Genomic DNA, 14,715 nt, shown 5'->3' with positions numbered 1-14,715 from the left:
GAGTTCAGCCATACTATCTGTATGGCTGAACTCGCAGCGCTACGGAGATCGGATGTGATTTGCTGTGCGAATCACATCCGGTTCTCCCCCCCGCAGCGGTGTGAACCCAGCCTAAATGAAAATTGTTGGTTCTGTTCATGTACGAGAAAAAAGTTGCAGTTTGTCCCTTCGGAAATTTTCTTTTTGAAAGTCTAAACCAAATGTTGAAAGTTGTGTACACACTATTTGAAAATCAAATGATCATACCCCGTATGGAATTTTTCTTCTGATTTTCTTATTGTGTGTACCCTACTTAAGCTTCATAAAACACTGATGTTGTAAACATTTCCTCACACTGCAAAACATGTCAGCAGAAGTAAATCTATACCAATATGTCAAGTTAAAGTGATACTAAAGTCTCATTTTTATTTTCATTAAAAATAACAAACATGTTATATTTATCTGCTCTCAATTTGCAGAGAGCAGCCCAGATCCTCCTCTTCTTGGGTCCCTTTGTGGTGCCTCTTTCTCCTGTTGAGTACCCCCACAGCAAGCAGCTTCCTATGGGGGCACCTGAGCCGAGCCACTGCTCTGTGTTTCCATTCAAACACAGGCCCGGCCCCACCCCATTTCTCTCCTCATTGGCTCACTGCCAATGGCACTGCACTGCTGTTTCAGCCAATGAGGAGGGGAGTCCCAGACAGCTGAGTCTCTTGTGCAACATTGCTGGATCTAGATGGGCCTCAGGTAAGTATTAGGGGGGGGGCTGAGGAGGATGTTGAACACAGAAGGTTTTTTATCTTAATGCATAGAATGAATTACAACAAAAAAAACCTTCTGCCTTTACAACCACTTTAAAAGTAACCTACCACTAATGACCTCTCCTACTGAAAATGCTAGTTGACTAGCTGTTATGCAGCTGCTTTGACTTCAACAGTTTCTGAGTCTCTGGCCTCAAAAAATATATACAGAAAGAGTTTAATTAGCTATCATTTATTGCATGGTCATTTTAAGTCCGGAAAGCAGACTTAAAGGTTGATTTACTAAAGGCAAATAGACTGTGCACTTTGCAAATTGCAGTTGTACTCTGCACGTGCAATTGCTCCAGAGCTTAGTAAATGAGCAAAGGTTTTGCTGACTTCCATCATCCAATCATGTGTAGGCAAAAATGCTGTTTTTGAAATTTCCTTGCATGTGATTGGGTATTCTTTGCAAAGGGAAGCTTCACCTCATTTACTAAGCTCTGGAGCAATTGCACTTGCAGAGTGCAACTGCACTTTGCAAAAGTACACAGTCTATTTGCCTTTAGTAAATCAACCCCTTAGAATGAAAACCCTTAGTTAATTAAGATGGCCACAGTCACTGCTGTATTCCATTGTGATGCTGATCCAATAGCTAATGTGCTTTTCAAGCCCGTGTTTTAGACCAAGAAAATGTAGGAGGATTTCCTTCTTTATTCTGACTTTCCTCATGTGCATGCTTGTTCAAATGAATGTCTCAAAGTACATGGGCCCGGAACAGCCAAATAGCTTGCATGTTTCCTTGAAGTCAGACAATACCCGTAACTAGCATTTTCAGAGGGTGGCTAGCAATGGCTGCTCCCCTACTTTATTTTTTACCTACACAGTACAAAAGAAGATGGGCAGTGTACATATTAATGTATGTTTAATATTCATTTGTAATCTCTGTACTTTAAATGATAATTCCAACAAAGAAAATATACAGCTCATGTATTTATATGGTGAAAGCATATTTCAATGTTTACTAGCAGTACACTGTAATTATGGAAGGGAGTTATGATAGCGTATCCTTCAGGAATGTCTTTCACAGAGGGTATAGGAAAAACATGAGACCCCCTTGAAAGTGACCAAAAACAATACTTGTAGCATATAAAACAGAAGTTTATTACAAAATGATCTATTCAATAAAAAGACTTAAATCATGAAAGACAAAAGTATACATTAACATTTGTATGGATTATGATACATATACAGACACAGCTAAGAAGGCCCTGATTATCGGCATACTCGACGTGCAACGAAACAGAGGTATACTCCCTGGGCTGGATACCTAATTAAATTCTCCTGCCAAGTCTGGGATTGCAAACATTGGATATGTCTCTTGTTTTGGGTGATAGGCCTTCATATGCTTTCCACTTAGATCATCCGATCTTTTGCTGGAGGCCTTCTCTGGACCTTCCCTGAGAGTTCTTTGTAGATCTTTGTGCCATATGGGAGCGGCCTTTACTCATTTATTTTCTCTAACATATGGGACGTTTTAAGTTCCCATACTGTATGGTTTACTGATATTTTTCGACACCTGGTTTTGTATGTTAAAATACCCCTGAAGAAGGGCATAAAGCCAGAGATGTCGGGTTCATCCAATAAGCCTAGACGTGTCTGTATATGTATCATAATCCATACAAATGTCAATGTATACTTTTGTCTTTTATGACTTAAGTCTTTTTATTGAATAGATCATATTGTAATACACTTCTGTTTTATATGATACAAGTATTGTTTTTGGTCACTTTCAAAGTCCCACCCATCAAGGGGGTCTCATGTTTTTCCTACATTCTTTGGATGTGGTGACCTCAAACATTTGATCCTGCAGATCTTGGAATCTTTTTTCTTCACAGAGGGTATTGTCACAAGATAAGCAGCACAAATCCCCTACACAAAACTGCATTCCAGAAGCCAGTGTGCTACAGTAACATAATACTGCTCCAATCCTTTTCAGAACATGCTCAGACACTTCCTGGTCCTGAGACAACATGGAGCAATTAGTAACCCGTCTTACCTTATCCATGTTTACTTCTAAGGCCAAACCATGGCCAAATACATTGTTGCCATGTATTTATTGACCACGTTTTAAAATAAAGGTTGGCTATACAGATAGATAGATAGAATGACCCAAAAGATGGCTTCCAAATTACATTTGTCTATCACTGAACAGGTAGAGTGGCCTCGGGAGCATTTAATAAATGAGTAATAGTTGCTCACTCAGCAAAGAGAATGCTATAAAATAAGTTGAGACTGTGTCTAATTTAAATATCCAATCATGTCTAAAGAAAACATATATATTTTTGCTAGTACATGATTGAAGAAGTTAGGTGATCACATCTTCATCCCATTCATTCATTCAGCTCATTCATTCAGCTGAGTGGACATTTACTACCTTAGCAAATCAACCTTAGTGTCTCCCTTTATACCTTGCAAGCTTCATTATGGAACTCACATGCAACTTCCATAAAGCTGTTAAAAAAATAAAACTTTGGCTGACTGGAAGAATAAAAGAAATAATACCACAGTAAATACCATTCATTGTAAATCACAGGCATATATACAAGCGTAGATTATCAATGTTCCAAGGAACCTGTCTGACAGACTCACCAGAACACGGTCGCCAAGCCGTAGATCCTTGTCCCCCTTTTTCACTGACCCACTGTCGGAAAGGTTTGATCCAGACTCATTTCCTGTTTTGATAGTGCTGTTCAACACACTTTCTCGTAGTGGCACAATTCGAGTGGTTAAAGGTGGTGTGGCAGTTCCAGAATGCAAAGACAAATTTTGCGTTGTCAGTGATTCCACTGAATGTGAATCACTTCCTGTACCGTCTGCCACAAGCTGGCGAGTCAATTTGGATGGTCTTGTAAATATTCCTTGCAGTGCTTGACACTCAAAGTAACGCACTCCACCTACAGATCCATCATTCTTTCCTACTGGGTCATCAAGAACCACACCTGCCCACTGGCCTGGGGCAAACTGGGTTTCTCCTAAATACTGTACTACTCCAGGCTTAACTCCATTGACCCACACACGTTCACCAACCACATAATCTCCTAGGAACTCATCGCCCACTTCAGTGATTTTTGATCCAGTTTTTTCTGCACCAACAGATGAAGTAGAACCTTGTTTGTGAAGAGGGGAGCCTGTAAAGACACAAGGTCAACATTAAATATTCTAATTTTACGTGATATTTATTTTTAATTATAATTACTCATTCCCTATTCGCCACCAAAATGATCCAATGATTCTGCCAAAGATCTTGTCAGCATTCGATCCTGTTCTCTAAAAAAAAAAAGGATGGGTATTTGTTCCCCATCTGTCTAGCAGATAGGATTGGGTGGCCTTAGGGTATAAATAGACAGGCAGCCATTTATATCCGATCGCCTATAGAGGACAGCAGACAAACCATCCACCTGCTCAGTGGGGATCAGCGGACAGATTCCCTGCTGAGCAGGCAGACTCCTGGTGGAGTCCGCCCCATGTGAAAGGAGCCTTAGGACATACAATGCCATCTTCACGTTTCCTGTGCAAATGCAGTATTGTCACTCAAACCTATAAACTTTAATCATTATTTTGCTATCCTTAGGCCTCATGCACACTGGAAGTTAAAATAACGTTATAAAAACACCAGTAGCTTTGCAGTGAGTTTTTCAACTTTTCTCAACGTTTCTGCAATAGCGTTTTTAGCGTTTATTAGTGTTTTTTAGCGGGTTTTTTTTTGTGTTAGCGATTTACCTGGGTTTTTTTTTTTTAATGGATCAAAAATGTTGAGCAAAGTTTTTGAGCCTTTATCGACGTTTATCAGCATTTATCAGTGTTAGAGCGTTTTTGCAGCTGAAAAACGTCTTTTAGAACCCATTCGTTTTGGGGGGTTTTTTACTGCTCAAAAACGTGACGGCCCAAAACTGCTGATAACAGCATGTGTGCATGGACACATAGGATAACATAATGGAGAGTTTAATGACTGTAGAAAAAACGTCTACAGCCAAAAACAGCTGCTGTAAAAACGTCAAAAAAACGTCCAGAATACATGAGGCCTTCAAGTTGAACTTTGTGCACAAAAAATGTAATTGAAATATATTTGTCAGTAGCCACAAAGGAAATAAATTCAATTTGTGTGCAACAAATGTCAATGCAAGCCCAGATATTACCTTGGAAAAGTAGTGAAAATTTTATTATTTAGGCAAAATTTGTTTAGCTCAGATTTCAGCTTTAAAGTACCCTGTCAGTAGTGCGGTGCGTCCATAAGGGCGCACGGGCACCGCCCCCTCTCTCCAGCCACCTCCTCTATCACCAATAGATAGATTCATGCATTGCATGAATCTGTGCACGACCACCGCTGACACCACTTGTTCAGGTACCCAGCTTTTCGGGTGCCTGAATTACAGTGGCAGTGGGTGTTTTTGAAGCACCTGATTAGAGCCATAGGCTCTAATAGGCGTCAAAAAAAGTAAAAAAAGGTGTTCACCCAGGTGTGTTAGAAGAGCGAATGAACATTCGCTTTCCTAACACTGAACTTACTCTCCATATGGGGCATGGGCAGGACAGGGGTGCTTTAAACTTTTTTTCAAATGTATTTTATTTAAATTTTTTCATTCAACTTTATTGCTATCACAAAGTGTGCACATTCCTTGTGATAGCTTTGGGAAGTGACAGGTAAACTTTATGGAGAGATCAGGGCTCTATTAGAACCCTGAGCCCTCCCCTGTATTTCAAGACAGCCAGTCAAACAAAGATCTGTTTGATCAGTTGTTTCCCTGACATACCAGCCAGGGAAATAGAGCAATGAAACCATAAGTGACAAAATCCTCATTGCTTTGGGCTTCATCTGTCAAAGAAGAGATGGGGATTGGGGGGGGGGGGTCGGATGTTCTTCCACCACCTCTTTAAGCAGCCGACCAGCAGTTTTGGGCTCCCATTGGAATGAAAGAGCCTGGGAACTGCGGATGAAGGTGGTGGGAGAGGGGGTGGGGGCCCTTCCGAGCTCTGTTAAATTTTGGGCAGCTGTAAAGCAGCTCGTATCACTTTTACATGAAAGCCTATTGCTGGCTGTAAATAACAGAACAAAGATCATGGCTATAGCTGCAGCCATGATCCTGGTATAACCGCATCCCAGTGACAATATATGTACAGTAGGGTCACTGGTTGAGAAGCAGACAAAAAGCTCTATAAATCAAGATGAAATGTACACACATGGCCCCTCTGTCCAACTCCCCTCAGACTACTTGGTGTCTCTCTTTTAGAGTCAGTGTGCGACTCCAGTGGAAAAAAGGAAAAAAGTATTTGCTGTGCTACTCTGTGACTCCCGTGCCATAAGCACACTCAGTATTTAATGTTTATAGCACATTTCCTTGTCAAGATGACACTGGCTGGCAGGGTTGTAAGCAATATATATATGCCATCACCTAGGTATCTTATCTACACATTGTGAGGAATCCCTGAATTTCTATTGTTATGGAGAAAACACATTTTTTGTTTTCTTAGATTTTAAAAAGCTCTGGTCTGGGTCCTGGAACTTAGAGACTTTTCAGAGCTTTGGATGTATCCCACTGGTTCCCCCCAGTTCTGTGCTGATGCTAGACATGTTCCAAAGTTGAAGGGAAGCAAGCATGATGTGTCTTTCATCTGCTGCATTATGTTTCCTTGGCTGACCACTGCATATATGGTTCTCAACGTTGCCTGTTTCTTTGTGCTTCTTTAAAAGAGCTTGAGCAGCCCATCTTGAAACTCCAGTCTTTACCTGGGAGAGACCTTGCTGATGCAGTGTAAGTACCTTGTGTCTTCTGGCTGTGCTCAGTCTTGCAATGGTGTATGACCTGTGACATGAAACTGTCTTACACAACCTCACCATAGTAGCAGAGTTTGGCTGTTCCTCACCCAGTTTTAAGCCTCCTAAACAACTGTTTCCTTTAATGACAGTGTTTCAAACTACATATTAAGTTGATGATCATTAGCACCTGCTTGATATAATTGGTTAATCATAGTCCTGACTCTAATCCTACAAAATGCCTGACTGTGTACAATTGACAATTGATGCTGGTTTGAAGTCAAAGGATAGTCAAACCAAATATTGATTTTGATTTTGATTGTTATTCACTTTGCATTTTGTAAATTGATCAAGATGAACAATTTAAATATATATTTTTGAAAGCATTCCTAATTTACAGCATTTTTTCACACCTGTCTAAAACTTTTGCACAGTACTATATATATTTATTTAAAGTACTTTTGGTATTTATTTTGTTACAGGTTTCTCAAGTGAGCACAATTTTAAAATGGTTAAAATATAAAACATCTAAAATCTTTAACTGGTAATTGATTTCTATATTTAGTATCTTGACTTCCATAATTCAGCCTTTGATTTTTTCTTCATAACTAAACTTACAAAAAAAAAAAAAAAAATTGAAGGCAGCTGTTTTTCTCAAGAGGCGTACCAGGTCTGAAAGGCTTTTAAGGAGCCTTTGTTCTCCCTTTACTGAGACAGAAAGCAGAGTTTGGGACACGTTGTAACCAGAGCGGCCATGCTAGCTGCTTTCTAGCATAAAAATGGTTGTTGATCATATATTTCCTTTAAGACTGATCTACAATGAGATCATATGTTCATACTATGTGTTTCAGCATATAAGAGAACACCTTTGAAATCTATAAAAGAGACAGAGAAATGTTTTACAAATTGTACTAGGCTACCAGCAGCTTTTGTGGCAGTGTTGCCATGGGAACTAAAAGAAATTCATTCAAATATATGGAATATAAAAGGTTTCCTTGAAAGACACATTTTATTCGGTGTGTAGGAACATGTAACAGAGAAAAAAAAATGATGGTATACTGAAATTAAAAGAAAATGCTATCTAGGAATATTTTTATACTTCACGATTGTCCGATATTTTTGAATATCTTATTGAGACAAGACATTGATCATTCCCTTTGCTCCATAAAACATTACTAGGAATGTGGATTTACGAGAAGTGACCTGCCGCAGTACCAAGTAACAATGGCATGCTTCCATCTCGGGTAAATTGTATAAAAAAAGGAGGGCAAGTGGGACTTTACATGAAGCATGTCAATTAAAAATTAAAAATAATAAATACATGTAAGTAGATGAAATGATTTACATTTAATTTATAATCAATTACTAGGAATGTGAAATATCCATATGGTAATCATGTAAGAGGTAAGATTGTGGAAATTCCTGGTATGAGGAAGCATTAGGAAGACATTGTGACACACCTGTCCCTTTGTGAACATCTAAGGTTCTGCAAATTGAAACAATGTGATCTCAATAAAAGATACATATATTAGGATAAAGAGAATTGCCTTGTTCCAGGACTACTACTTTACATACTGTCCAATTACGTAGAAGGATGAAAGTCCAGCAACACGATACAATATCACGTAAAATCCAAAGAATCTTTACTATTGTCCAAAAAGACAAAAGGGGAATCCATTACACAGCAAGGCTGATGCGTTTCATCCCTTTAATGGGCATTAGTTCTTATGACTAAGGCCCATTAAAGGGCTGAAACATGTCAAACTTGCTGTGTAATGAAACACAAACATTCAATTAACCTTTAAATAAACTGAGCATATCACAAAACTCTGTGTAATTCAAATAAATCTTACATAAAATATAATACATTAATAAATTACTTTGTAAACAATAAAAAGTCCCACTCTTCAAAATGCAACTTCAATATAATTAAAGTCCCAGTCTTCAAAATACAAATTCAGTTAAAGTGACCTTGCTTCTATTAAACTGCCAGTGCCCCTTTTGGACATAAAAAAAGTGCTCCAATCCACAGTGCTTTATTGTGCCCCACCTGGATTTAGACTAACCATATCTATCTGACCAACTATCTCTAGTATGGTCAAATGTGCTTGCAGAGCAATCCCCTAACAGATCTGTGCTGCTTGTGTTCCACCAAATGCTTGTCTACTATACTCGTCCATAGTACTCAAAAGGAAGGATGACAGGGAAAGGGGCTCATTGCATAAAACCATTGTGGTAAGTTTATGAAAATACTGAGGCATACAGAATTACACTCACTTTCCACTGTTCCCTATAACTCAGCAGCTGGTACATACAGCCTTGTGTGTATCAGGGAATGATGGCTGCCCCTCGCTCCAATATTCTTCCTTTTGAGTATTATGGTGGAGTATAGTAGACAAGCATTTGGTGGAACACAAGCAGCACAGATCTATCAGGGCTGCCCCACAAGTGCTTTTGACCATACTAGAGATAGTTAGTCAGAGAGTGAATCCACGTGCGGCACAATAAAGCACTGTGGTATTGAGCACCTTGTCACGTCCGTAAGGAGCACTGACAGTTTACTATATCATAGGAGTATATCACAGAAGCACTGTCACTTTAACTGAAGTTGTATTTTGAATATTGGGGCTTTTCATTACACTGAAGGTACATTTTGAAGAGTGTGACTTTTCATTGTTCACAAAATAATTTTGTAGTATATTTTATGTAAGATTTATTTGAATTGCACATAGAGAGTTTTGTGATATGTGCAGTTTATTTAAAGTTTTTTTTAGAATACTTATGTTACACTTAGTATACATATGGCTGCAGCATTCCTGTATTTACTTTTTGCACAAGCACATGTTAATTTGTATAAAACAGCACATCCAAGGTGTAGAGCAATTTTATTTATACTTGCTGTGTGATGGATTCTCATTTTGTCTTGTTGGAAACTTAATAAAGATGGATTATATGGATTTTATTTGATATTGCATCGTGTTGCCATAACTGTAAGGTTCTGTAAGCCCTGAAATGTAAAGAATACAATACAGTAGAGATCACAGTTCAGGGTCAGAGGAATGTTTGCTGGTGCACAATCTTACACCCACTGCCTTGCCCAGGATGGGTCTTGGTAGACTCTAAGTCTTCGGTCTGCTGTCAGGGAGGTTTGAATCTTCAGCATCTACCAAAAATTGTACTAATACACAAAGGTTTTAGCCAAAATACTTGACGTATTTGTAATGCTTGGACCTTAGAAGGGGGTAAGGATGCAAAAACTTAAACTTGTAATCAATAGTGCAAATAAAAAAGCATCATGGACAGCAGTCAACTGCATTGCCACCCTATCCAGGAGACCTCCACATCAGAACTACTCACAGGTGTGTTGAATGCCTAATCCCCTGCTGCACCCTGTGATTCCATCTGAGGACTTCTACATTACTACAGGACACAGTAGTGAAGTAGGGGTCAGGAAATGGAACTCCTGTGTGCAGAGGGGGGCACAGGCATCCAACATTCCCAAAAGTGAGCTCCGGGAAAATAAGAAGAAAGCCTTTGCTGAACTCTATTTTACAAATGCTAGTTTCCTGAATATTATGTTGACATTGTATTGTATTACAGTGGAGGCTGTTGCTCAAAATTTTTGGGGGGGTGCAAACAAACTGAAAAATACTGAACCCCCCCCTCCCCCATCAATTGCAGCCTCACTGTGCCCAGTATATGCAGCCACTTGTGCCCATCATATGCAGCCACTTGTGCCAATCAAATGCAGTCACTTGTGCCCATCATATGCAGTCACTTGTAGCCAATATATGCAGCCACTTGTGCCAATAAAATGCAGCCACTTGTGCCCATCATATGCAGCCATTTGTGCCATTAATATGCAGCCATTTGTGCCCATCAAATGCAGCCACTTGTGCCCATCATATGCAGCCACCTGTGCACATCATATGCAGCCACTTGTGCCCAGTATATGCAGCCACTTGTGCCAATCAAATGCAGCCAGGCACATCCCCTGGCTCGGCTGTCACTTCACTAACCCGCCCATGGCCGGTACAGTGGCACTTACCGCTTGTGTGGCGGAGCTCTGCTCCTCTGCTAGAGTGATGGGACTCCTCCTCCTATAAGTCTGAGTAGAAGGCTACCAACTCTCTCATAATACTGTCATGGGAGTTCACCACCCACCCTTCCTGATTACAGAGAGCCCCGATAGCTGGAGAGGCCTGCTGGGATTGCACTATTCTAGCTAGAAGACACCCTCTGCTTCTATGTCTTTAGTTGCAAGAGCAACAGCTCCTGTGTTGAACTAACAAATATGATAAATGAACAAATGTGTTTAACATGGTTTCAAAGTGTTTTGAGTGTACTGATAACATTGAAAAAGTGTTTTCAAAGGATATCATATCTAAAATGAACAAGCTTTGTATGCAAATAGTTAGTAAGGCAATACAGGTATGCAGGATCAAATTTCCAATAGGCACTGACAAGGGCCCAATAAGGAAGGGAAAAATATGTAAAGGAGACCTTTTCCACCAAGTTTCCTCATATCTCTCTACACTAGGGATCCATTTAGACCTGTAATATTGGGCTTTGGGCCAGTGTCAACAGGCAAATGCTACTTAATGTATTGATAGGTGCATTTATCCTACAGCTATTTTCATCCCATAGACTTATATATAGAGAGAAATTTTGATGAGAAAAAAGGCCATTAACTTAGACTTCTGTTGTTATGTTCAATCCTTCTAAAGCTATAAAATGACTGCAAAAAACGACTGCACATTATGTGTGTTGCTAGCTAGCACCTTGTAATAGATATGGGCACCGGTGGGGAGAAACATCATAATTTATGATGTGCCAGGCACACGTTTCCTGCCAAACATAAGTGTAAGAAGCAAAAAAATAAAAAATAAGTAGGCCTTAGGGTAAACCATAACATGAGGCCCGGCAAGAGTTCCTAAAGAACTGAAATATTTAGTGTTGAAAATATTTTTATTAAGACATGTCAAATAAAAAAACAATAAACAGTAACCATCATGAGGCATATGCAGACAGGAACAGTAACTGAGGTACAATTACAGGAGACCGGCTAACGACAAACGGCCACAGCCGGTCCCTGACAGGAGGCTTGGAGAGTAGAAAAGACGGCCTGTGCTCCGATCCCTAAGGTCACAGTAGGGAGAAGCACCCATGGGTTACTACATGATGCAGTTTTTAGACAAGAACATAAAAAAAAAAGAAAGAACAGAAAGGAAGAGAGAAGAGAAAGGAGCAAAGTAAAGAGGAGCAAGGCAGTATAGGGGAAAGCTAAATAGCAGAAGAAGAAGAAGAAAAAAGGGGGAGGAAGGGGGGAGGGGGGAAGGAATTTGGGTAGGGGGGGGTAGGGTAAGGGAGAGCCCACAGCGTCCTCATGCGTTTAGGATTTGGTTCATTAAAGTGTCAGAAGAAGAGAAGCGGAGCCAGATTGACCACTGAGAAACAAATTTGGTGTGAGTGTCATTGTCCAGTGCCAACATCTCCTCCATTCTCATGGTGTCATTCATAATCGATACCCACCGTGACAATGGGGGGGTGGTCGTCGTCTTCCAATAGGCAGGTATCAGCTGCCTAGCGGAGGACATAAAGAAACGGAGCAACCTCTGTCTCTGTGATTTAATAGACCCTGGCAGAATAGAGAGTAATGCAATTTTTGGAGAGATAAGAACCGGGGTATCAGCCAAGAGATTGTAACATTCAAAAACCTGTGTCCAGAAGGGGCAGAACTGAAATATTTACAACTTCTTTCAGAGCATCCCAGGAGCTCCAAACCCCAAGCATCCTAAAATGCATACATTGATCTGAGAAAGCTAAGTTGTGGGCTCCTCCTACCTCATGTGCCAAACTACTATCATTTATGCCGCTCATCATATTTAAGGACCAGATTTGAGGCCACCTGCTTCTCTGGATAATGGCTAGAGGTACACTTAGCAACTTAAGGCTGCACACACTTGTCTCCAGTTATTTTGGATAAAATGGGTTAATTTAATGTGATTTAAAATTCTTTAAACAGAAATCATGAGCCACTTAACATAAATTATTAAGATAAATAAAAGCTACTTAGTAGAAAGCATGGTAGACAGAAGTCATTAAAAGCAGACATCTAGCATAAATATCTGCACATTTTATTCATTTTTCTGACCTCCCAGGGTTTGTGTCAAAACTTGGCTTATGCAAGAAGCCAAATAGATTATTCATTTTTATTCAGTCTTACACTGTAGATTAGCTCTACTTTCTTTAAGTCTGACACTTCAGCTGGAATGTCAGGGGACCCCTAAAATCTGACTGCCCTTCTAAGTTCCTGACCTCACATACTGATTGCTATCCACTCTTAGGAGTTTGGAGACAGCACATGCTGTCATGCAGTTAACGGTCCACAATTGTTAAGTCACCTTTATTTCCCAAAATTCAAACTGAAGTGTCAGGCTCTGACAAGGTAAAGTTAAATAATGGGGGAAATATAACATTCCCTTCCCATTGTAGAGATTTCCCATCACCATTCACAACTCTGTCCCCAGCTGCATCACCAATCTTGTCTCCACTTCTCCCAAGACCTCCTGCTCTCAAGCTCCCTTGTCTTCACCTCCCATGCTCGTCTCCAAGACTTCTCCAGAGCCTCTCCCATCCTCTGGAACTCCCTACCTCAATCTGTCTATCTCATATGCTGGCTGCCTTAAAGGGGTTGTAAAGTAAACATTTTTATTTTTTTAAAATAACAAACATGTCATACTTACCTCCACTGTGCAGCTCGTTTTGCACACAGTGGCCCCGAACCTGCTCTTCTGGGGTCCCTCGGCGGCTGTCTCTGCTTCCTCCCGCAGGTGCTTCTCACGTTAATGCGAGCTCCCTCGCATTGGTGAGAAGCACTGTGGGCGCGCTCCCGTGATACAGCCGGCGGCTATAGCCGCTCGCTGTATCACAAGGCCCCGCCCCCCTGCGTCATTGGATGTGATTGACAGCAGCGCGAGCCAATGGCTGCGCTGCTTTCAATCCATCCACTCCAGCCAATCAGCGGCCAGGCTGAGCGGCGAAGAGGACGGCGGGGGCGAGCGCGGGATTTTCGAGGGGTCAGGTAAGTAAAACGGGGGGACTGGGGGCGCCAGCAGTGTGAGATGTTTTTTCACCTTAATGCATAGAATGCATTAAGGTGAAAAAACATTTACCTTTACAACCCCTTTAAAGCTCAACTCTTCAGGGAAGCCTAATCTTTTATCACTTCCATCAGTTCATCCCCCACAGTTATAACCTTTTGTACCACTTGCCCTATCCTTGCCCTATCCTATTAGATTGTAAGCACTTATGAGCAGGGCCCTCTTAACCCTCTTGTATTTATTGTATTGTAACTGTACTTTCTTGCTTTTATATTGTAAAGTGCTGCATAAACTGTTGGTGCTGTATAAATCCTGTATAATAATAGTAATAATAATAATAACTTCCTATTCAATAGCCAAACAGGAAGTGAGATGAAATCCCTGAAAATTAAGAGAATCCCTTAACCAGAACCAGTGTCCCCATTGGAAGATTTTTTTTCCCTATTACTTTTCTGGTGACAACCCAAACTTTGGGATTTTCTTTTACTTTCACTTTCAATGATAATGGTAAACAGGACAATTAGAGAGGGTGACTCTCCTTAATGGGGACACAGACACCAATATAAAACGGTGTTCTAATCCCTCTGCACTAAATCCAACACTAAAAAAAAAGTGCCTTTAGTTCTACTTTAGCTCTTATTTAGAGCTTAAACTGCTCTAAGAGAATTTTAGTAGACTAGGAGAGTTGTGGTGACACATGCGATTGTCTTTGAAACATTTTTGGCTAATGTAACTACTTCTAGAAGCTTTTCACAGTCATTAAAGTGGTACTAAACGCTTTCAAGGCATGCCATGATGGATGAGATTACTGTCACATTTACTTTTGGCCTCAACTCATCTGTCAAGCCATCAAACGGCTGGTGTCATAACTAATCATCTGGCAACTGCAGCACCATGGCAACTGCAGATCAAATGGAGGCTAAGATGTCTGCTTCCTTGGCTGTAAGACCCCTTTCACACTGGAGCGTTTTTCAGGCGGTATAACGTTAAAAATAGCGCCTGCAAAATGCCCTAAAACAGCTGCTCCATTCACTCCAGTGTGAACGCATGAGGGCTCTCACACTGGAGCGGTGCATTG

The 14,715-nt window shown here is 40.5% G+C and overlaps 1 protein-coding gene across 2 annotated transcripts in view; it reads right to left on the bottom strand.

Annotated features, from left to right (window-relative positions):
• Positions 1–14,715, bottom strand: part of CLIP2 (CAP-Gly domain containing linker protein 2) — a 208,411-nt gene that overhangs the window by 104,171 nt on the left and 89,525 nt on the right. For both annotated transcript variants that reach the window (XM_077482366.1, XM_077482367.1), the window contains exon 3: positions 3,372–3,910. In XM_077482366.1, coding sequence (XP_077338492.1) covers positions 3,372–3,910 — 539 coding nt within the window. The remainder of the gene's footprint in view (positions 1–3,371; positions 3,911–14,715) is intronic.

The sequence above is a fragment of the Lithobates pipiens genome, unplaced genomic scaffold (genome assembly GCF_037356315.1).
Source record: "Lithobates pipiens isolate NorthernLeopardFrog02 unplaced genomic scaffold, aLitPip1_a1.2 Scaffold_16, whole genome shotgun sequence".
NCBI lineage: Eukaryota > Metazoa > Chordata > Amphibia > Anura > Ranidae > Lithobates > Lithobates pipiens.
The sequence above is the reverse complement of the archived record's forward strand: the minus strand, read 5'-3'. Positions and strand labels throughout refer to the sequence as shown.